The sequence below is a fragment of the Heterobasidion irregulare genome (genome assembly GCF_000320585.1).
Source record: "Heterobasidion irregulare TC 32-1 unplaced genomic scaffold scaffold_02, whole genome shotgun sequence".
Classification (NCBI taxonomy): domain Eukaryota; kingdom Fungi; phylum Basidiomycota; class Agaricomycetes; order Russulales; family Bondarzewiaceae; genus Heterobasidion; species Heterobasidion irregulare.
This window is the reverse complement of record NW_009258198.1, coordinates 2,434,396-2,455,304: the sequence shown is the minus strand read 5'-3', so window position 1 is coordinate 2,455,304 and position 20,909 is coordinate 2,434,396. Positions and strand designations below refer to the sequence as shown.

General features: G+C 49.9%; 12 protein-coding genes across 12 annotated transcripts; 7 read left to right on the top strand and 5 right to left on the bottom strand.

Annotated features, from left to right (window-relative positions):
- Positions 1-8: 8 nt before the first annotated feature.
- HETIRDRAFT_414947 (uncharacterized protein) lies at positions 9-1,573 on the bottom strand (the record flags this gene model as incomplete). The annotated part of the gene is made up of 7 exons (XM_009544476.1): positions 9-64; positions 118-373; positions 432-663; positions 730-825; positions 880-1,098; positions 1,149-1,241; positions 1,293-1,573. The coding sequence occupies 7 exons, from the start codon at positions 1,571-1,573 to the stop codon at positions 9-11; spliced, it is 1,233 nt and encodes a 410-aa protein (XP_009542771.1).
- Positions 1,574-3,028: 1,455 nt separating this feature from the next.
- Positions 3,029-6,709, top strand: HETIRDRAFT_60335 (uncharacterized protein; the record flags this gene model as incomplete). Its single annotated transcript, XM_009543544.1, has 16 exons — positions 3,029-3,317; positions 3,382-3,482; positions 3,546-3,666; positions 3,721-3,850; positions 3,902-4,119; positions 4,178-4,356; positions 4,414-4,600; positions 4,668-4,900; positions 4,964-5,082; positions 5,131-5,212; positions 5,272-5,463; positions 5,517-5,704; positions 5,757-5,863; positions 5,919-6,064; positions 6,127-6,331; positions 6,390-6,709. 16 exons carry the CDS (start codon positions 3,029-3,031, stop codon positions 6,707-6,709), a joined length of 2,817 nt encoding a protein of 938 aa, XP_009541839.1.
- A 911-nt stretch (positions 6,710-7,620) lies between these two features.
- Positions 7,621-8,604, top strand: HETIRDRAFT_100471 (uncharacterized protein; the record flags this gene model as incomplete). The annotated part of the gene is made up of 5 exons (XM_009544475.1): positions 7,621-7,642; positions 7,841-7,963; positions 8,032-8,048; positions 8,109-8,235; positions 8,288-8,604. The coding sequence occupies 5 exons, from the start codon at positions 7,621-7,623 to the stop codon at positions 8,602-8,604; spliced, it is 606 nt and encodes a 201-aa protein (XP_009542770.1).
- An 86-nt stretch (positions 8,605-8,690) lies between these two features.
- Positions 8,691-9,905, bottom strand: HETIRDRAFT_29644 (uncharacterized protein; the record flags this gene model as incomplete). Its single annotated transcript, XM_009543434.1, has 6 exons — positions 8,691-8,900; positions 8,953-9,194; positions 9,251-9,371; positions 9,435-9,548; positions 9,602-9,703; positions 9,756-9,905. Coding segments are annotated over 6 exons (939 nt in total), but the record flags the coding sequence as incomplete, so codon positions are not given.
- Positions 9,906-10,249: 344 nt separating this feature from the next.
- Positions 10,250-12,630, top strand: HETIRDRAFT_380170 (uncharacterized protein). Its single transcript, XM_009544474.1, has 15 exons — positions 10,250-10,372; positions 10,439-10,447; positions 10,498-10,526; positions 10,580-10,641; positions 10,703-10,967; positions 11,025-11,040; positions 11,090-11,149; positions 11,202-11,300; positions 11,369-11,523; positions 11,575-11,591; positions 11,651-11,814; positions 11,876-11,886; positions 11,934-12,227; positions 12,288-12,447; positions 12,504-12,630. Exons 1-15 carry the CDS (start codon positions 10,282-10,284, stop codon positions 12,527-12,529), a joined length of 1,458 nt encoding a protein of 485 aa, XP_009542769.1. The 5' UTR covers positions 10,250-10,281; the 3' UTR covers positions 12,530-12,630.
- Positions 12,631-12,664: 34 nt separating this feature from the next.
- HETIRDRAFT_448910 (uncharacterized protein) lies at positions 12,665-13,679 on the bottom strand (the record flags this gene model as incomplete). Its single annotated transcript, XM_009544473.1, has 5 exons — positions 12,665-12,823; positions 12,879-13,089; positions 13,141-13,296; positions 13,350-13,584; positions 13,631-13,679. The coding sequence occupies 5 exons, from the start codon at positions 13,677-13,679 to the stop codon at positions 12,665-12,667; spliced, it is 810 nt and encodes a 269-aa protein (XP_009542768.1).
- A 346-nt stretch (positions 13,680-14,025) lies between these two features.
- Positions 14,026-14,804, bottom strand: HETIRDRAFT_311377 (uncharacterized protein; the record flags this gene model as incomplete). The annotated part of the gene is made up of 6 exons (XM_009544472.1): positions 14,026-14,046; positions 14,109-14,129; positions 14,191-14,293; positions 14,351-14,535; positions 14,602-14,663; positions 14,714-14,804. The coding sequence occupies 6 exons, from the start codon at positions 14,802-14,804 to the stop codon at positions 14,026-14,028; spliced, it is 483 nt and encodes a 160-aa protein (XP_009542767.1).
- Positions 14,805-16,065: 1,261 nt separating this feature from the next.
- On the top strand, positions 16,066-16,535 carry HETIRDRAFT_311418 (uncharacterized protein; the record flags this gene model as incomplete). The annotated part of the gene is made up of 3 exons (XM_009544471.1): positions 16,066-16,308; positions 16,375-16,462; positions 16,513-16,535. The coding sequence occupies 3 exons, from the start codon at positions 16,066-16,068 to the stop codon at positions 16,533-16,535; spliced, it is 354 nt and encodes a 117-aa protein (XP_009542766.1).
- HETIRDRAFT_438535 (uncharacterized protein) lies at positions 16,072-18,668 on the top strand. The gene is made up of 11 exons (XM_009544468.1): positions 16,072-16,172; positions 16,246-16,308; positions 16,375-16,462; positions 16,513-16,644; positions 16,697-16,780; positions 16,836-16,915; positions 16,975-17,115; positions 17,168-17,368; positions 17,434-17,605; positions 17,670-18,306; positions 18,360-18,668. Exons 4-10 carry the CDS (start codon positions 16,549-16,551, stop codon positions 17,925-17,927), a joined length of 1,032 nt encoding a protein of 343 aa, XP_009542763.1. The 5' UTR covers positions 16,072-16,172; positions 16,246-16,308; positions 16,375-16,462; positions 16,513-16,548; the 3' UTR covers positions 17,928-18,306; positions 18,360-18,668.
- HETIRDRAFT_122310 (uncharacterized protein) lies at positions 17,987-18,256 on the top strand (the record flags this gene model as incomplete). Its single annotated transcript, XM_009544470.1, has 1 exon — positions 17,987-18,256. One exon carries the CDS (start codon positions 17,987-17,989, stop codon positions 18,254-18,256), a length of 270 nt encoding a protein of 89 aa, XP_009542765.1.
- HETIRDRAFT_380161 (uncharacterized protein) lies at positions 18,078-18,668 on the top strand (the record flags this gene model as incomplete). The annotated part of the gene is made up of 2 exons (XM_009544469.1): positions 18,078-18,306; positions 18,360-18,668. A coding segment is annotated over exon 2 (234 nt), but the record flags the coding sequence as incomplete, so codon positions are not given.
- Positions 18,669-19,666: 998 nt separating this feature from the next.
- HETIRDRAFT_457568 (uncharacterized protein) lies at positions 19,667-20,549 on the bottom strand. Its single transcript, XM_009544467.1, has 2 exons — positions 20,109-20,549; positions 19,667-20,049 (listed from the first exon to the last, which is right to left on the bottom strand). The coding sequence occupies exons 1-2, from the start codon at positions 20,487-20,489 to the stop codon at positions 19,723-19,725; spliced, it is 708 nt and encodes a 235-aa protein (XP_009542762.1). The 5' UTR covers positions 20,490-20,549; the 3' UTR covers positions 19,667-19,722.
- Between the last annotated feature and the right edge of the window lie 360 nt (positions 20,550-20,909).

The following is a 20,909-nucleotide window of genomic DNA, read 5'->3' as shown; positions in this document are numbered from 1 at the left end:
TATAAGCTTCAGTTGCAGCTGCACGTAGACGCATCGGCTGTTGTACCGAAGGGACAGGTACCCGCTACAGAACAATCAATCAGCGATGTTTTATCTCATTGGAGTTGAAACACTCACGTGCGCCAAATGGGACAATGCCGGTCGCAGGAGATCCAAAGAGACCAGGGTCAACCCCATCGAGCTGAGCATTAACGATACCCTTTAGCTCGGCGTTTCTGGGAGCCGTTTCGCAAAAGAGCGTCGAAGGAGTGACGCCGTTGATGTTGAGAGCGTTGCGAGGGTGTTTGCGATAGGCAATAGCATTCGCGATCAGTGCGTCCTTGTTCGTGACGCCAGCAGACTTGGCGAAATCTATCATCGCATCTGCATTGTTCTTCACAGAACCAAATGTTCATATGTCTGTTCGGGCGCAACGAAAAACTGGGGCTAACCTGTTGGGCACAGGCATCGGCATTTGCGAGAAGAGAGTTAATGCCCGCAACGCCTGCGAGCTGGACGCATGGCTGGTTGGTTTGGATGTCGCCGCCGCTTACGAGGCACAGGTTTTGCCAGCTCTGAGCGACCGCGGGAAGGTCCGCCTGGGCAATGCGCTTGGAGATGCTCAAAGCGGGTGTGACGCTGCGCTTCTTCCCCTTCTCGCATGCAGGAGGGCCAGTGGCACGCCTAGAAGAAAGCGCCAGGCATTGATCAGAACTCTTATATTGATGCCAATCAAAACTTTGATCTTACTTTTCAGGGGAGGCTTCACGCTTACCGAAGAGACCGCCGGTCGCGCCAGTGTTGGAGATCCGGGTCGTAGCGTCAGCTTGTGTGTCGCAAGTGATACTAGTCCATGGAGTCAACACACTGGCAGACATATCGGAATCATAAGGCTCTTACCTCGTTCCAGCGGAGTTGACTAAAGGAAGGGCAAAGCACTGGAGGCCACCAGCGCAAGGGAAAGTGACGAATTTACCATTCGCACATTGTGCGAACGCGCCATTAATGCAAGCATTCTCGCCGCTCGTACATGACGAAGATGCAGACAGGGTATGGAACTTGCGGTTTAATGCCTGAGCATCTTGACCGTTCTTCTTGGTGAACGCAGCACGGCGAGCACTGCAAACGAGTCAGCCGCCAAACCTTCATTGGATAGCAATCGTGCTTACAGAACGGGAACATTGCGCCTGCCGAAGACGCCTCCAGCAGCACCGGTATTGGCAATACGAGCGGTGGCATCGGCTTCGGTGTCGCAAGTGATGCTACGGATACATGTAAGCAAAGTTCAAAACACTACAGAAACACGTCCTCACCTTGTTCCAGGGGAGTTCACAAGGGGCAAGGCGAAGCACTGGAGCCCGCCCGCGCAAGGGGTGACAGCGAACTTGCCGCCGACACACTGAGCGAAGCCTCCATTGACGCAGGCACTCTCACCGTCGGTGCAAGGAGAGTCGGCGGTGAGGCTCTGGAACTTGGCATTCAAAGCTTGGGCATCTTGACCGTTCTGCTCGGTGAAAGCAGCACGGCGGTCGATAGCACCGGCCGAAACCAGAGCAACAAGAGAGAGAGGGAGAACAAAGGTGTTGAAGTACATTGTGAGTGTGTTTCGTAAGGGATGGGCGAGGTAGAATTATAGATGAAGGGCACGGAAACCAGGGAGTGTCAAAGTTTACAAGGAATGAATGAAAGAGCAACCGGGCTCGATGATCGTGAGTGAGGTGGAACCTGGGGAACCTGCAGAGTGCAGGTGAGGGTTTTATACTTTTTTGCTCGCTAATATCTCTTGATAGTCGGCTGTGTGCACAGCAGTATTCCTTAGGGTCAGCACTGTTCATCGAAAAGTTCATCTAGGATTCAAAATGAGATCAAAATGTCCTTGATCCTTCTCCTGAAATTTGATGCTAGCTGATGCGAGCTTTCCGCTAGTCTCCAAGTTTCAAGGACGCATGCTTCCACTGTAAGGCTTCCGTCCAGGTTGCTCTCTATTTCATGCTCTTATGCACATCAAGACTCTAAATCGTCACTAATTATCCCGGTCCCGTGCCTTGGGTCCAGTAGCTAAGTCAAATATTATGTTTCGTGATGAAACCTATCTACTTGATGAGCCACAGTTTCCCTAGATTTAGAATTTCTTTGCTTATGGCCGAGGTCGTACACGGAGCTACCGCTTAATCGTATGCTAGGCCCATCGTCTAGTGGGCTGTACCCATGATATTGATTTGTTCGTTTGACGAGACGGCTCAAACAGTGTTCTGGTCGCATTCATCCTGAGAGTTAATCGGTCTCCGACAATGAAACTTTTGGTCGGTCCTTATGCACTCACTCTCTGACCGAGAGAAGCGATTGGATGTCATTTCTCCAGGATTTCATGTTGACATATGTCAGATCACGAGGATGATCATAGTAGTGCTCATCTCCATCAATAACATGATGCTCAGACAATTTTCGGGTTTTTGAGTCGAAGCCGTATTTCCTTGGCATGATGGATGGACTGTTATCTCTGTGCAACCTCTGATGGAGATGGACAGCAGCGGACAGTAACTTGCGAGTGCATATGGACCGTCAAATTCTCGAGGTGAGTTGGCGCTTTACTTGTACTCTCTGACGTCTGCCTAGTAATAGCCGAGATTGCTCGGCGACTGCTGTTCTCCGTATGCCCATTCGCGTGGCTGGTGATGCAGTGAATTGAGTTTCGAATAGAGAGCGTTGAGACGTTGGGGATTGACTGTGTGCAGGATTCATCCCTGGTGACTTGCAATTTATATCGCCGCTAAGGAAGGGCCTTACTGAGTTTGCATGGGTGTAAAAGAGGCAGAACATCTTGACTTAATGCAGGGATGGTATTTCTTGAGACACGATATCAATATATCAAGGGTCACCTATCCCTTTGCTAATCTGTCCTCAGACGCTGAAGTGCTGATGGGTCCAAGAGCGAGGCTCATGCACGTGATGAATACTGTCGAAAATGCTGCTCATATCGGGTTTCAACCAGCTTTGAACAGTCTCGGACGAAACACACACGCGACTTTCTTTGAAAGCCGCATGAAACATGGTAGGCGTTGTTGCTGCCGAGTCTGAGGCTCGTAGTCCTCCTCCTCGCAAACGTATCCGCCCACTCTCTTCTCACCCATCCGACGACGCCGAACGTCAGAAATCAAGCAGCCCCCGTCTTTTTGCACCCTTCCGGGCCCTTGGTCTCGTCACAAACCACGTTCCATTTGCTCTTCAGACACGTTCATTCAAAGGATCCACAGACGGGCCTCGTATCCATCTCCTAACATGCATTGGAAGGTCATGGGTGTTATGGGAAGGTGGGAAGATGGGATTGTTATTTGTTGGTGAGTACGTGTAGTTTTGACGTGTAGAAATGCCTATGAAATGTCAAGCATAACCTTATGTCAGGTCCTGATACCGCTGAGCCAATATCAGCTATGGCCATGGATGGGGATGCCGTTTGGGCCGCTGCCGGACCCCGCGTGCTGAAGTATGTCCGAGGCAAAGAGGTAGACCTCAGTCTCCTACTTAATGGGTTTGTTCTCAATTTGAGCATGCCCTTTTCGGTATAGATATTACGGTTAAACAATCCGCTGGGAGCCCACATAGCGTCTATCCTCGTGTTTGGATCACAACTACTGGCTTTGACGGAAGACGGAGGGCGCTTGCTAATGTGGGATACCTCAAAAGAGGGTATGCATTGATGTTAACGTTTATTTCCAACACACTGACACGGTGGTCATTCAGAATTCCAAACACAAATTCAATTTGAGGCAGGCTTCGTTGCAACTCATATGATGCATCCTGCCACATATTTAAACAAAATCATTGTAGCGAGCAGCAACGGTAGTTTGCAGATGTGGAATATACGGACTCAGTGAGTCTGACCTCCTCTCATCACGGCTTCGCAGTAATAAATATTTTATAGAACATGTATCCATAAGTTTCTACATAACAATCTTTTAGCTTCCTCCACATCGAATGCAGCAACGGCCATCACGGCTCTCGCACAGTCTCCTGCAATCGACGTTGTTGGTATCGGTTTTACCTCCGGCGAAATTTCGATATACGACATTCGTGCCAATGAGGGGTTTATGCGAATTTTCATGCGAGAGGGCGGTATTAGGGCTTTGAGTTTTAGGACTGGTATTTATTGTCCTGTTTATCAATGCCTTTTCAAGGATACTCACTTTCGCCTGGCAAGACGGGCACCCTGTGCTGGCCTCGGCATCAGAAACCGGGCACATATCCCTTTGGGATCTCAGCGCAAAAGGCCGCCTTCTGCATACTGTGCGAGGTGCACATGATGGCGGGATCACTGCGTTGGAGTGGGTACCTGGCCAGCCAGTACTTGTCAGCTCGGGAGAAGACAACAGCGTGAAGGTCCGTGTTCTCCCAGATTGGCATGAGTATAGGTCTCATTTCTATATCTGATCACAGCAATGGCTTTTTGACTCACCGACATCTGCTCCTCGGTTGCTCAAATATCGATCTGGCCATAATGCCCCTCCGCACCTTATTCGGTTTTACGGAGAGGATGGTAAACAGTTGTTGACTGCCTCAAGGGATCGTAGTCTTCGATGTACCTCCCTTGTTCGAGACTCGCGATCATTCGAATTATCCCAAGGTTCGCACGTGCCAAGCACCCTCTTTGCGTCTCAGTATCGTTTACTGAAAGGCCAAGCATTTCTCAGGCTCGTTGACGAAAAAGGCATCCACACTATCTGTACCCGTCGCTTCCTTGAAGCTCCCCCTTATCACCTCTTTATCTTATTCCACGACTAGATGGAAGGACTGGGACGATATCATGACAGCACATACAGGAGAAACCTTTGCCAGAACGTGGAGTATGCTGCACAAGAAAAAAGGAAACCATGCTCTTGGGCTTGGGAGTACTGAAAAGGGCAAGCCAGTTGGCTCTGTCAAGGTTTGTAACTCCACCTCCCCTTCTGTCGCCATTTTTTTGTCCTCACATCGTTATGACACCCAGGCTGTATGCGTATCTGCGTGTGGCAATTTCGGCATTGCGAGTTCTTCTACAGGTGCTATCACTATGTGGAATATGCAGTCTGGCATGCAGCGTAAAGTATTTAGCATCGGACCATATCCGTCCGAGGTGGCAACCAAGTTCCGACCTCCACCCGGGAAGAAAAGGAGTGACGAAAGGAGCATCACTGGTCTTGCCACCGATGCACTGAATCGTATTCTGATTGCGAGTACGCTGGACGGAACTATCAACGTACGTGGTTCTTCATGCGGTATCTGCATGGCTAATGGACATAGCATCATTTCATATAGTTTTTTGATTTCCATACCACGGCTCTAGAAAAAACGTTGGTCCTACCAAGCGCTGCTGTATCTATTACTTTGCACAGGGACAGCGGTCTGCTCGCTGTCATATGTGATGACTTGGCAGTTCGACTCGTCGATATTGAAACTCGTAGAATAGTTCGAGAGTTTGGTGGATTTGGTGGACGCGTGTTGGACATGGTATGTATTTTAGTTACCCTTTTTTTGACCTCATTGCTCAACATCACGTCCAGACGTTCTCCCCCGACTCAAGATGGGTTATCACCACATCGTTGGACTCTATCATCCGGACGTTTGACATACCGACTGGGCACCTCATCGATGCCTTCCGAACATCCAGTGTGGCAACAAGCGTGTCATTTTCACCTGCTAGTGATTTCTTGGCCACAGCCCATGTGGACAGCGTTGGCGTGTTTCTGTGGTATGTGGCTTTCTGGGATGTACTATCTATATTTCTCACTCTAGGATGGCAGGGCGAATCGCGCGCAGTACTCGGATTTCTCATTCCACAACATCACCGAAGAGGACACTGCAGATATTGCTCTTCCAACGATGCAGGCATCTACTGACGACAATGACAGTGAGATATCCTGATAGGACTAATTTGTCCTTGCCTTCTGATAATTCTCACCCAGCGCTGGAGTTGTTGTCTGCACTCACGGTGGAAGACCAGCATCAAACCCACTTCACTACACCTCAAGACCTCGATGGTGATCTCGTTACCCTCACGCTTCTGCCCCGTTCGCGATGGCAATCATTGTTGAATCTGGAAGTTATTCAGGTCATTTTAATTGCAATATCTGCTCTCTACCGTCTTCTCATTACTGGCATTCATATCATCAGCAACGTAACAAACCAAAAGAGCCACCGAAGCCCCCAGAACAGGCTCCCTTTTTTCTGCCGACCCTCCCAGGCATCGAACACAGATTCGAGATACAGCAGAAGGATACAAAGGCTGACCAACGTACTCGAAGGCTCGAGAAGGCCACAGCAGAATCCGAGAGCGTCTTCTTCAAGCGACTCTCGGAAGCTGACAAGGACAGCGATTGTAAGCAGAGCAATTTCTTCACTTGACTTGGGGTAGTATTAATCGTTGTGTGCTCCAGACGACGCTTTTTTCAGCTATGCAAAATCACTTTCTGCAGCAGCCGTGGATCTCGAACTTCGATCTCTTGTTTCCCTCGACTCACTACAGGCATTCCTCCATGCACTCAGCCAACGGCTGCGTTCGCATCGTGATTTCGAAGCTGTGCAGACGTACCTGAACGTTTTCCTGCGTATGCATGGAGATGTCATGGTCGCCAATGTTACATTACGAGCTGAATTGCAGAAGCTGTTGGGGATACAGAAGCGGGAGAGCGGCCGCGTTCTAGAGCTGATTGCGGCGTCACTGGGCACACTAGCATTTGTTAGAGATACGTTGTAGAAATCTTGTGAGGGGCTATACTGTTCTCAGACAACAATCGTCCACCCTTGGCCGTCTGGATCCCGCTATCACCGATAGTCATACTATGCTGGGACCGGAGTTGAACAGGTTTTAGCCCTTCTGGCTGCCCTGTGCTCGCACAGTCTCCCATTACTATAAAATTAGTGTACATACCTGACCAAGTGTCTCAATTTTATCATGTTGTTTTTTTCGTGATTATTGAAAGCAAGGAAAAAGCGTCGGACAGTGACTGAGGAGAGAGAGTCGAAAAATGGCGTAGACCCCAGAGTTGAACGATGAATCCGAGCCTTCAGTCACACTGAGTCACGCCTGCCGATTAGAAGTCCGACGGCTTGCAGCTCAGCACCCCTGCAAGAGGTCCGCCACCGGAACACGTCGGAGCTTCATAAAAAGTCACCCCCGAGGCCGAAGTTACTCTGCCTACCCTCTTGTGCTGAGATTTTATTTTGAGCATGAAGCCCCTACTGGTCACTCTTAGATTTTTTTTTCACAGAATGTTCATCTACATATATTACCTAGTCCCTTTTTTACATGAGGTTCAGAGTGCGAGATTGGTCAGATCTGGGCTCATTATCGCAGCAGAGACTCGAAATTGCATTTAATTTCTCTCTCCTGCTCCATGCGCTTGTCTGAGAAGTCTGAAAAAACGCACAGCTAGTCTAGACATACATAACATGAATATTTACAGAGCTGCTCCTTTGATGGGGAAGAAGTTGAATTGAAAGTTCACTACTGGTTCACTGTTCAACACTCAACTCCGGTCCCAGCATAGTATCCTCATGGCTAGAAATCGACCTCCAAAGTTGAAAGTTGTCTTTTTTTTTTCGGAAAAGAGAGTCTGGAGGTCCCCGAAAAGGAGTATGGTCCGGCCTTCTCGGCTTTATCCGGCCATGCCTCCCCATTTTGCTAACAGTATGTTAATAGAGAACCGTTCACTCTCGTTCGTTTCTGCGAGCGGACTCACTTTGCTTTGAGCTACTTCCCACGAACACATGGGCCAGTCCGCGCCAATACTTGTTGCTAAAGGAACAATTGCTACATGCAAGTTCGTCCTTCCGGAGGAACACTTCGAGCATCACCTGATGACTGAACCTGGCTTTTGACGTTCAGCTGTATCGGGTGCAGCAATCGTAGGGACATATGCCTTGGCCAAGGGTAGAGGGCAGGCAGTCGCAGCTCTCCTGGCTTCGTCTGCGGCTCTCAACTGTGGTATTGCGGGAGCTACGTTCTTCGGTGCGTGGACTCACTCTCTACTAGCTAACTCTGCCCCAAGGCTGAATAGTAATTGATATGTGTTGTAGGCATTCGAGAGTATCTCGTGAGTCCAGCTTTTGTTGCCACACTGCCTCAGAGGCAGTACGTGCGACGAAGACGGCAGGTGCAAGCTCATCCAGAGGATGGGATACACCGTGGACACTTGACTTGGTGGGATATGCGCACACACAATGTGCTGGATTCCCTAGTGAGTGGTGGAATCACTGGTGGCATTTTACGTGCATGGAGGCGTGAGTTGCATCTGATTCTTAGGAGAGATCAATTGTCCTGAATTCTCTGTAGATGGGAGCCGTGGAGGATTGTCAGGTCTCGCCATGGGTGCTGTGGGGTGTACCCTTCTCCAGTATTCGGCCAACGAGCTCGGCATACAACGCGTGAAATTCGTGTCGCGAAGACTGGGCATAGCAACGCCAGGGCAACAACCTGTTGGCTCCTCAGAACCAACGCGACCGCTCGGGCAACGAATAGCGGGTCTGTTAGGTTTCAAAAGCCTATCGGACGAGCAATTCATAGCGCAAATGAAACAAGATCGGGACACTTACATGAAGAGGATTGCCGAGCTCGAGAAGCTGCAGGAGGAAGAGAAAGGCAGACGATAGTGACCATCACACTTTGATATTTTGTGGTGTTATTACAGAGATCCGATTATTGCATTTCCTTCGTCGGCCCCTCCACACTCGATCTTCCACATCTCTACGAGCCCTTCGCCATCCTTACCAAACCCTCCAACCGCGATCCAGCCGTCAAAACCAACTAGAGCATTCACTTTTGCAACGCCTTTCACATATACAGTCCACGCCGTTTCGAGCACCAGTTTGCCGTTGACGCGGGAGATAGTATGCTGCGAGAACGTTCCAAGCAGAGTACATGTGAGCAGCGTCATCGGATCAAGAAACTTGCTATAAAGATAGTTTAGGAGAATTAACAAATCAAAAAGAATACAGTACGCACACAGCGACAACGGGACCCTCCGCAATCTTGGTTGTGAAAGCTTCATCATCTTTGAGCCCTTCCCACTTGCGATTCCTTTTTTTCTTCCCAGAAGCTGCGCCAGATCTCTTCTCGCCTCCTCCACCGATCCAAACTCGTCCATCTGCAGTTCCTGCAGCAATGAGACCAGAGGCTGACATGGCAAGGGACAAAATGAATGGCGGAGACAGAGATATGCCTGAGGATGGTGGGGGTGAAGCTAAGTGAAACATGCTTAGTTACAACAACGGACGTAGAGGCTAGAATAGAACATACTGAAGTCAATACGCGATAAGACATTGCCTTGGTGGAAGTCGAAATGTAGTAATGCGGAATCATATCCCCCGCTCACTAGTTCGCTTGGACGGTCCGGAATAAACGCGACTGACCCACATATCTAGAAAGAAAGACGTATATGACGAGGTCAGATACGCTGGAGAATGAACGCGGCAGACTTTACATTGTCATGTCGAGATTTCATTCGTGAAATCTTTTTGGTTGCAATTTCAACAGTACCAACCGTCCCACTATCTGTGCTGAATGCGAGGTATTTTCCACTGGGGTTCAACATAATCTGACTGGATATCTTTAATTGCCAGACGGGTGATGCAAATGAGCTCGACTCACCTCATTGAGGACATCTTCGTCGTCTTCACTGATGTCAAATATTGTGGAGGCATCGCTGAGCGATAGAATCATTTTGGGACCTGTCATGTCAAACGACATTATCTTGAAACCACATGAGGGAAAGGTCTGCTAATGGTGGGGGGCTGAAACATACACGTTTTCCGCAGGCGAGCCATACAATCCCCAGTTCGCTTTCGGGTTCCGTGGAGCAGGCTATAGATGAGATCTCTGCACCCAGTCCCCTGATAGCTTTTGCCACTCGGATCTCTGGGGGTTGATAGATACGGATGGTCCCGTCATCTGAGCGGATGAGAGCCATGAGTATGTCATAATCGGAGATCATAGGATGGGTATACCTGAGCCCGCGCAGAGATAGTTGGAGGCTGTATGTGACAACGTAGATATACGGGAACGCACCCGAAGCGTGTTTTGTAATAAAGGCGCGGCCATTGGCTTTTCTGAATCTTCGAGGATGACGGTTCTGATCGGGTGCGGGTCTGTGCGGGTCTGTGCGGGTCGGGGTGCTCCTCTGGAAATATCTTATCTTATCTCCCTGCTATCTCTATCTCTATATATTCCTTCGGCCGACATATATATTACCCATGTCCTCCCATGTCCTCCCGTTTACTCTTCCTGCTTCCCCCATCTAAGCAACCAGCATTACCCACAATCGATTCAAAATGCCGGTTGGTGCTGCCACCACTCAGGCTCCAAAAACCTTTGAGCACTTGAAGAACTTGTTGGAAAATGACATCAAGGTCAAAGTCGCAGGTAGAGTTCCGCCTTACCTTCATATTCATTGATCAACGAGTCACCTTGTTCTGCATCCTTCCTTAGGGTTTGACGGTACTTAACTCGTTCTAGGAGGAATGCGGCTTTCTAACTTGGTTCACCAGTTGACGGCGTCCTGAGGGGCAAATTCATGGTGAGTGCGATCACTGAGCTCGTCTCTTTTTGCAAAGGCTGATGGTTAGGTAGTCAAAGGAGAAGTTTCTGAGCGCAGCTTCTTCTGATGGGTTTGGCTTCTGTAGCGTCATTTTGTTCGTCCTCTGTTCATTTGCTGCTGAAGAACTCGTCAATGACGCGACCCTTCCTCTCCAGCGGATGGGATCTACACGATGCCGTCTATTCTCGTGAACTGCTCATATCGAATAGAGCAAATGGTTACCGCGATATTCTGGCATCGATAGATCTATCGACGTTTAGAAGAATTCCTTGGGAAAACAATGTTCCATTCTTCCTGATTTCATTCCTGGACCCCGACTCGAGAGAGCCTCTTAGCGTATGCCCGCGGAGTGTCCTGAAACGGACAGCAGAGAAGGCTGAAAAGAGCGGATTGTCATGTTATGCAGGCGTTGAGTATGAGGTATGCCATTTCAATTATCGGAATTGATGACCTCACATCATATATCACTTCCCCTAGTACTTCCAATTTAAGGGTGAATATCTCACTCGTCTCAAGGAAATTTATGACTCATACTCCACCAGAATCGCCACACAGCCTTGCCGAGAAGAAATATCAGAACTTGACCCCCCTCACGCCTGGAAGTGAGTGATACTACCCCAAGCATCTAATGAATGCATCGAATATCCACCGTAGTGCATGGATACTCCCTCCTGCGTACTCAATTAAACAGAGACTACTTTGACGGCCTTTTCGATAAAAGTCACGAATTCGAAATTGACATTGAAGGGCATCGTGCGTTTATTGTATGCCATTGTATGCCATCTCTTACATATTGACTTCTTGATCAACCATTTCTTCAGATACTGAGACTGGCCCTGGTGTTTTTGAAACTGCATTAGCGTACACTACAGCTCCGCGGATGGCCGACAATGCGTTGCTCTTCAAGTATTTAGCTAAGAGCATAGGCATACAACATGGTATTGTGCCAAGCTTCATGGCTAAACCGTGGGGAAACGTAGGTACCGTAGCTCACTCGACCGATTGAGTTTCTGACTCTCGCTTTCAGCTTCCAGGTTGCAGCGGGTATGCTGTCTCAAAGAAGCGTCTACAAACTCCTGCTCATCACAGTCTACCATTCATAGGCATATACACGTGTCGCTGCGCGATGCAACGGGCTTTAACATCTTCGCCGTTAGCGATTCTGAACTCAAGACTGGTAGAGAAGGAGCATCATACGACGAGTTGAAGTACCTGAGCCAGGCTGGCGAATGGTTCTTGGCAGGTGTCCTAGATGGTTTGCCGGACAGTGTGTAGTTTCCTTCATCTCACCTGAAAAGAATAGCACTCAACTTACCTTTGTTGTCTAGTCATGCCCCTGGTAAGGTCTCGTTTTAGTACAGCGTCCTCATGCTCATAGTTTCGCAGCTCGTTCCCACTATCAATGGTTACAAACGTCTCATTGGCGGTGAAGCCTTCTGGGCTCCCAACGCTGTCACGTATGGCTATGACTCCCGCGCAGCTTCTGTCCGTCTCATCTCTCCTCCATCTGTACCTCCCGCGGCTACACGTCTTGAAGTCCGTGTACCCGGAGCAGACATGAACGCGTTCTTTGCTTTGAGCGCAATCTTCCAATTAGGGATGAGAGGAATGGAGAAGAAGCTAGCTTTACCCGTCGCCCCTCTCTCGCAGCTCACTCCGGAGGATAAGAGGAATGGGACGGTACGCTTCTGCCACTGTCAGCGTATGCAGCTACTAAGATTACTCTGGTTGCGCGTGAAGGTCAAAATGCTGCCGATTTCTCTGGAGGCTGCGACGCAGAGAATGATGCAGCCAAGCAGCATCGCTCGGGAAGTTTTCGGGAACGATTTTGTGGAACATTTCGGGGGAACACGAGAACATGAAGTGAAGCTATGGAACGAGGCGGTCACGAGCTGGGAAGGTGAGGCAGATCGGGTTTTTCCTCTTCCTGGCTGGGTTCTGATAAGGCCATTTCAGTCGAACGATACCTTGAATTGGCATGAGACTCGAGTCAAGTCCAACGGGACGTCCTGTATCTTTATTGTACATGCTTCCATGCGAACCTGTTCGGTCGCAGTCACAATCCAATCGTGTAAGGAATTGGAAATTGTAGATTCCTTCATTGTATGAGGAATCCGCTAGGCGACAGGACCGCTTGCCGTTCCGCTGGTAACAGTTGTGGGGGCAATGCCAGGGACTGGTATATCTGCTGTCACAGTCGGAGTGACGGTACTGGGTAGAGTTGAGGTAGCTTTAGGTCGTATCGAATGATACCAATTCAAGAAATGCGGAACGTCCTGCGGTCAAATTATGAGAACGTTGTGGTCCAAAGAGTGAAACGAGAACGATTACCGCAGAGATCGTGCTAGCCATCGAGCTCTCTACGATAAACGTGGGGATGCTGCCACCAGGGGAGCTGGAGGTGGCCATACGCCATTCTACATTGCCATTTTCAAGCTCTTTGATGATTTCCACGCTGCAGTAACGGCCTTTCACTGCCTTCTCCTCAAGCTTTGCTAGCTCTGGATCTTCGGTGATATCTACCGGAACTTGTATGAGGAACCTACGAAGAGAGTGAATAAAGACAGAACCAATATACAATCTAGCGACCGACCCTGTCCTCGGAGAGGTCTCATCCAGATGGGCAAATTGCAGAACGGTGAATACTCGTGGTGACACAGGCGGGGTAAATTCATAGTACATCGACCAGATAGACATATTGGAGGTGACTTGTTTCACCAAAGTAGCTTTCTTGACTTCCTTCATGAAGCTGCCGCCATCATATCAGTTCGAGGTCTGACAGAGGATGAATTGTACACGCACGCCACTTCGTTGTTAGCGTGGTCGTGGCCGATCTTACTCCAGAACTCGTCGAACGTTGCATCCTCGGCGGTATGCTCGCTAACTCTACCATGCCATGCGGCACCATCGCCGGCACCCTTTGATCGAGAAAAGGTATGGACTTTGTTTTTCTGGAACGACTTGCCACGCTTCCAGGAATACGTGGAGGCGATGAGTTCACGAGCCGCAGCAAGAAGCGCATCCTCAGATGGTAGTTCTATCGATCATGAGCATATACCTACGTAGAACACCGCATCACATACCAGAGAGCTTGAGGCTCTTCTGTATTGTCAATAGGGATCCTGTTGACATGACGGTAGATTCAGCGTGGGTGGGGTCGCTCAACGGCGCTGAACATGGCCAATTATAGGTATCACTTTTTCAGAGGCATACATACTCAGCCAGCTCCCCGCTGTATTAGACTGATTACTGATCAACATTCAACATGCTGCGAGCTTGACTGGTCAGACCACCGAATTATTCGCTCTGAGAGACAACCAGAGACAAGTAAATTGTGGACAGGAAGTGGCATAAACAGAAAGAACCGCCATCCTAACGTGATTGGAATGTGATACACGTGGATTTTCATCGTATGATTACAAGTAGAGGCGAAGAACGAAAACAATCACAACACTGCAGGTGAATCACAAAATGCCATCTAGCGGTCCTCAGCCCATTCCTGCATGTCAAAAGAACCAATATTAACGATAGCATAATCAACTGCAGAAGAAGTATACGCACATTTTCTTTCTTGATTTGCGCCTGTCAGTCAAGAAAGAAGGACATTAGATGGTACATGGTACAAAGATGCTGGAGACTGTACCTCTTCTTCAGGCGTAAAGTCGTTCACAATGTTGAAGAGCTTGCGAATCTCCTCTGGTGTCTTTCCCTTAATCATGTTGGCGACCGTCTTGCATCCAACATCACTGACAGAGATGTGAGATTAGGCAGATGAAAGCTGATCGTGAGCAACGACTACGCACAGAAGGGCCTTGATGTCAAGATAGTTGGCAGCAAGGATGATCTCGAACAACATCTCCTGATCAACACCGATGAACTTCTGATCCCACTCGCTGATTTCAGTTGTTCGTTTCCGGGTATCGTCCGCTGTCTCAGAGTCGGCAGCAGGAAGTGGCTCGCCCTTATGATGTTCGCAGTATTCAAGAACCTACGGGTGCAAGATGTTAGGAACGACAAGGTAAAGATGAGCTGAGAGGAAGAAGAAGCCGCGCACCTTCTTCAAGACACTGGAAGACACGTTAGGCAACGGGATGGGCTGGTCGGTCTCGCCGACATCTAAAAGTCGATGAGTGTCACTCGGCTGTGCCACTATGACAACTACCTACCCTCCAACATGTTTTTGATGAGGACGCTGCGTTCGGCAACCTCCTTCTCTACAGTGAACTGTTCGTTATCGGAAGTGACAAGAAGAACCATGGCGGAATGAGTTGGTGTGGTGGACGTAGGTAAGATCGTAAAGAGTGAGTCAAGGTGAAGTCCGAACAGAAGATTATGTGCAAGAAAGCGTGAGAGTTTGCCCGCTGACTTTATATGGAACCGAGTGCGGCCGTCCAAGCGCCTATAGGTCCTTCGATGTCCTTCTTGTCTTTCACGCGATGCTGCGAGGCCACAAGGGCCCCCTTTTCTGTCCTAGGTACGCTCCCTTGTTTTCCTTGCCGATTGGTAATAGTGTTCCGACTTCGGTTTTGTTTTCAAGGCTCTGTGCGCACCGCCACAAAACGCGCTGGAGGCACGGTACATAATCACGGAGGTTCCCCAGGCAAGAGGCTGGGCGTGAAGAAGTTTTCTGGCAAGCAACCTCGCCTTATACTTGTATATTCAAAAATTCACGCATGTGCATTTGTACAGACCAACATGTCATTCCAGGGAATATCATTGTGCGTCAGAGAGGTACCCAGTTTCATCCTGGCCAGCATGCAAGTTCTTCCAATGCCTTGACGCGTTGCACGTAACTCAACTTTTGTATAGGTGAAAATGGGACGTGATCACACCTTGTATGCTATGGTTCCAGGATACGTTCGCTTTTACAAAGAAAAGTGGATGCGTGGAGAGCGTAAATTCGTTGGCGTGGTCTTGACCCGAGGTGAAAAGTTGCCACGAGATGAGATCGAGCTGGGCCGGAGTCGCTATTTTGGCCTCGTAAATCTCCAACAGACACAGAGCCCGTCGACAGCGACTCAAGGCATGCCATAGCTATGTTATAGTTTCTGTTGATTCCAATCCTTGTTCGGCACAGTTATCGAGTGTTGATGCAGTACCCAGACACACTGCAGAATTATGTCCTGGACTCCAAGCCCAGCATATGTGTGAACGAAATAATCGCAGTGCATGAACGCTTCTAAGAGGTATTAAACTAATCCTTGGTCTTTCATAAAATAGCTTCGCCTTCCTAACGCGAAGGTCATTGTGTTATACCTCAGATTTTTCCAGCAAGAATACACTGACGTTACCCTTGTCTACTCAGAGTTTAGCGGATGATTACCAGCTGATTTCGCCGCTTCCAGTGCCATGTTGTATAAATAGCAGTCTTTATGTGCACAATTAGTACCCTAGCTATTAGTCATACCAATCACGAATGTGGCTGTGCTCCTAGTCACTGCAACTGGAGGCTGCCTGGGCTGTGGTAGTAAAAGACGACAGTGTAAAGATCCTTCATCTCTCTCACTGTCTCCTCAACATGCCTCAAACACCGACTCTACCTGGCCAGCTTGTCCCTCCAAACTCTGTTCAGGGTTCGTGGCTCAAAGGCCATGTCGCCCAATTATGTGGCCTCAACCATGACCGGTATGCTTCCGAGTGCCTTTGGGCAGTGATATACCCGACTCCGAGAAATGCTGACCTTTGCAAATTCTCACAGCTTTCCAGGCAGTCAGCCCGTGAGCTTCGGCTCAAAGGATCTCGAGCGACTGGAAAAACAAGAGTGCGTTCATTGTAGTGAATTATGCCGGTGTTGAATTGTGTTGAATTGCGCCACCCGCGTTGACAGCTACTGGGTCTGCGAAAAGTCAGATGGCATCCGAGTGTTGCTCGTGATATTGACAAATCTGGAAACGAACGAGCAGCTGGTTCACATTGTGAGTGTCAGATAGCCGTTTTTTGATCATTCCTCACTAAGAGTCTGAAGATCGATCGCCACAACGAGTATAGACAGTTGTTCGGGATGTACTTTCCCCACCACGAACATCCTGAAAGACCACTTCGAAGTACTATCATTGATGCGGAACTTGTAATTGATGTTGACCCTCAGACAAAGCAAGTATGTACCTTTACAATCTGCTTTTGTTCTTGGCTCAACCCATCGTCTTCAGGAAACTCTTCGGATGCTATGCTTTGACTGCTTGGTCGCAGATAACCAGAATGTAATGACCAAATCGCTTGATAAACGATATGGGGTACGTCTGCTTGGCGATCGTGTAAACGGTGTCACTGACAGGGCCACACGATCAGCGTTTGAAACTGTGGTTCTTCAAACCGTACGAAAGAATGATGCGACAATACCCCCACATGGCTTCAAATCAACCCTTCGAGTGTGTTACCGTGTCTCTGGCTGTGATCCGCCGCGACTGACCCAGTCTGGCACCCCCAGTATTCAAGTGAAAGAAATCAATCTATCCTATGCCGTGGATAAAGTCTTTGCTGTCGATATACCCAACTTACACCACGGTAATGATGGTCTCATCTACACATCCGTCAACACGCCCTATGTTCCGGGCACGGATACAAACATGTCGGTTTTGCATTGCTTCATCCATACGCAGGACTTACATACATCGCGACAGACTGAAGTGGAAACCACCCTCCGAAAATTCTATCGATTTTAAACTCGTGCTGCGCTTCCCTCCGTCTCGAAAGCGTCCCAATGAACCCGACCTACTTGCGAAACCAATCTTTGCCCTCCATGTATGGTGTGGCGACGACGGATCGCGGTCCAAGTATGAGCCATACGACGTCATGCACGTCGACGATGAGGAATGGGAACGGTGGGCTCTATCTCTACGCCTCAATATTTACTGGCACTTGCGGGCTCACACTTTGGACGATCTAGTCTGAAAGCATCACGCGAGCAGATTGACGATCGCATCGTCGAGGTACATTGGGATCCCTCTGTTGAAGGCTGGCGCATGATGCGCTTTCGTGACGACAAGCCTCACGGGAACCACCGCAAAGTCGTTGAAAACATCATACAGAGTATTGCTGATGGTGTTGAAAAAGAGGCTGTAATTACTTTTTTTTTGTCTTGAACCGTGCTTCGCTCTTACCAAGAGACATCCCCGCTCGCAGATCCTCTCCAGCGCACTCACTATCAAGAATGCCTGGAAAATACGGCATAATATGCCCACACAGTCCTCGCAGTCGGCGCCGCAGCCACCGCAAAGCTACCCGAATCCTAATCCGTATATGCAGCCTCCACCTTCCTCATTCACAGCACCGCCGTCGCTTCCGCTACCTCCCAAAGTTCAGATTCTCTACGGGCCGCTCGCACCCTCACGATGGAGCAGAGTCGCTGGGCCCAACATTGTTGCCGGTATGTACCGGTGATGCAACGCATCTGACACACGAGCGCTGCGCCCATCCCTGCAAATGTGGACGCGTTGCTGATGACGCGATGGCCGGTGATTCGATGCGATGCGGTTGCTGGCTCGCCCGTTCCTTCCCTGCGACATGAAGCTCCAAGACCGAAGCCCGTAGGAAATGCTCTCATGCCTATGATCTCATTCCTTGCGCTCCTCAAGCCGCGTGATCTCGTGTTGACCATTGCCGGTGCTTCCTGCCCTCACTATTTCCGTCTCCATTTCCTCTTTTCCGCCCGTCGGCCGTGGCGAATGGCGTACCAACGGGGCCCGACAGCGCCCAACCTAGATTGCTGAACGCGATAGGCTACCTCCGATCGCGCGTTTGGATATTGTGGGCCATCGACGTGGATGCTTTTGGCAATTTGGGAGGAGTGCTGTACTAAAGACCCTGTTTCAGGAGGCAGGATTGCTGCGATCGCGCTGCTGGTCTGGATTAGCCTCACGAGAGATCCTTGACCGACACTCACTTCGATGGGTGGCGCGACATTCGATACAATAAAGCGGCCAAAGTCAGAGCCTAACTCAAAAGTATTCGATGACGCTGTGGTAGACACTAGTCGTTGGAGGCACGTTCGAGAATGTATACTCGGCAGAGATGGACGGACGAGAAGTACATGGGCACGATGTACAGTAGAGTACAAGTTTTGGAGCAGCGGTAAAACTGCTCGTTTTTTATGTACGTCGTCCGGGTGGGCGTTACAAAATGAACATCGAACCGTGACAATGTTTGTCGGGGAACGTTGGGAATAATATCAAGGGCAGAAGTGTCAAACAAACAAAAGCCCGGGGTCGTAACAAATCGTAATCGTAATAAAGTCGTTACAGGAGGGTAAGGCGAGTCAAGAACCACAAGCACATTGGGAGGACGTGATAGCAGGAGAGGAAAGCGCGGGATAGCGGGGTCGTAGACGCCGAAAAGGGAAACATGTGGATGAGAATGCATGTCTAGTCGTTACAAACAAATGAGGATAGAGATGAGATGGATTGAGAAAATGACACGGCAAGGAGGAACAGGTGTCGGCTGATCGAAGAGTAGACCAGGGCCTTGTTTTGGGCGCAAAATGACGGAGGAGCCAGCAAGCGGAAAAAAGTTAATGGGTAGGACGAGAAACACTCATGATAAGGAGAAATAAAAGTGAGACGGCGCCGATGTCAGATGAAAAATAGAGATCAACACGCGACAAGGAGTAGCCAGGTAAGGTCACACGCGAGGGTAAAAGTTATGAATGAGGCGCTGCACCATCCGAAACAAGACCATCTAGACGCTTAGCTGATGCGGACATGCAAAGCCCAGCCGTCAAGCTAAGATGAACCAGGGATGAACCAAATGTGCCGTGCCGTGAAGCATGAAAGTTCGTGAAGGGTGAGAAAAGGCAAGAATGCAAGACGAAGGGGGCAGATGCGATAGTAGATGTGTGGAGTGAAGGGGAGGATGATGCTGACGAAGTGACCGGGTTGCGACGGCGTACGGCGTCCAGGTGCCGTAGGGTCGGGCCGTGAGCAGCGCGGTGTCGGGAAATATGGAGATGAAGGCGGCTCCGCGAAAAATATTTGTCGGCCAAGGTCAAGATAGCGGGCGGGTGCGCAAGACCGAAGAGTAAGGATGGGGAACTCTGTATAGGACACTTGTCCGGAGGTTGGAACAGGAACAAGGAGATATTGGTACAGTGGAGCCGATTTTGGGGTATGTTGCGAAAGGGATGAAGCTGTCGCTTTCATGGTTCACAGGAAATCGCAGGAAATCGCCCTCGGAAACGCGTTCAAGCAAAGAAGTCACTGTCATCAGCAACAAAAGCATCCCCCAAGAAGCTGCCGAAGAAACCGGCCCCCTTGCTCTCCTCAGGTGTCGTGAGCTGGGCAAACGAATATGAATTGAGAGCGGCGAGGGAGAATGGACGAAGGCGGATCGGGTGGATATCTGTGCCTTCGTCGGCAAATCCCATGTCATCGAAGTACAGACTTTCGCATGGGGTCAAAGGAGCCTCCGGCGACGACTCGACCGACGAGTCCGATGCTTGACGCTGACGCCTAATGGGAGTTCGAGGCGAAATAGCTAACGCCTCGAACTGTTTGAAAGGAGGTTGAGCCTGCAGCAGCAGGGTGGTAAACTTGTGTTCATGCAATGTCGTGAAAGGCTGCTTCATACCTGGACCGACTCCTCCAAGCGGACCCTCCCAAACGCAATGTCGGTCAGCGCTGGTGTCGCAGGCCGCTGAACCTCGACTTCATTGTATAAGTCGAAGGCGCCTGTCATACTACCAAGCGCATCTCCGACAATACGCCCACGGTCGTCCACACGGTCGTCTCCCCTCTCCTCAGTCTCAGTCTCATTCGGGTCAGCGCTGGGGTCGCGCTGGCCTTGAGTGACACGCCACCAGTCGATATCTGCGAGAACCCTGCGGGAGGATATCTCGGAACCTGACGACCTCCGCGGGCCGTGACCGCGCGCTGTGGGGCTACCCAAGGACGCAGGGTACGGAGAGGAGCGGACGGAGGGCGACGAGATGGTGCGACGAAGAGAGGGCATGACGAAGGTGAGGAGGGAGGCGAGGGGAGGTGTGGGGACCGTGCGAGACGACGAGGAGGGTATGGGAAGGAGACAAGGTCCAAGAAAAGCGAATTAATGCATTTATAATTCCGAGTGGAATGTGAAGAGGAATGTGAAATGGTCTAAAGAAGATCAAGGCACTGGCCGCACTGGCCTGCTCTTCCCTGCGGCCTGGTTACACCTGCGCTGCTCCCGCCTCGATTCTCCACTCCCGTCCTTCCTTCTTGTCTGTGTACACAGAAATCCGTCTGGTACTTCCTCTGTCGCACAGGCTCACAATATACCTCCTTTCTCCCAGACCATGTGCTAAGATCTTTCGACGTCGTAGGCGCCTGCGCATCAGCGCTCGTCAATTGCCAAACCTGCCTGACGCGCCCCACTCGCGCCCCTCTCCGCGAA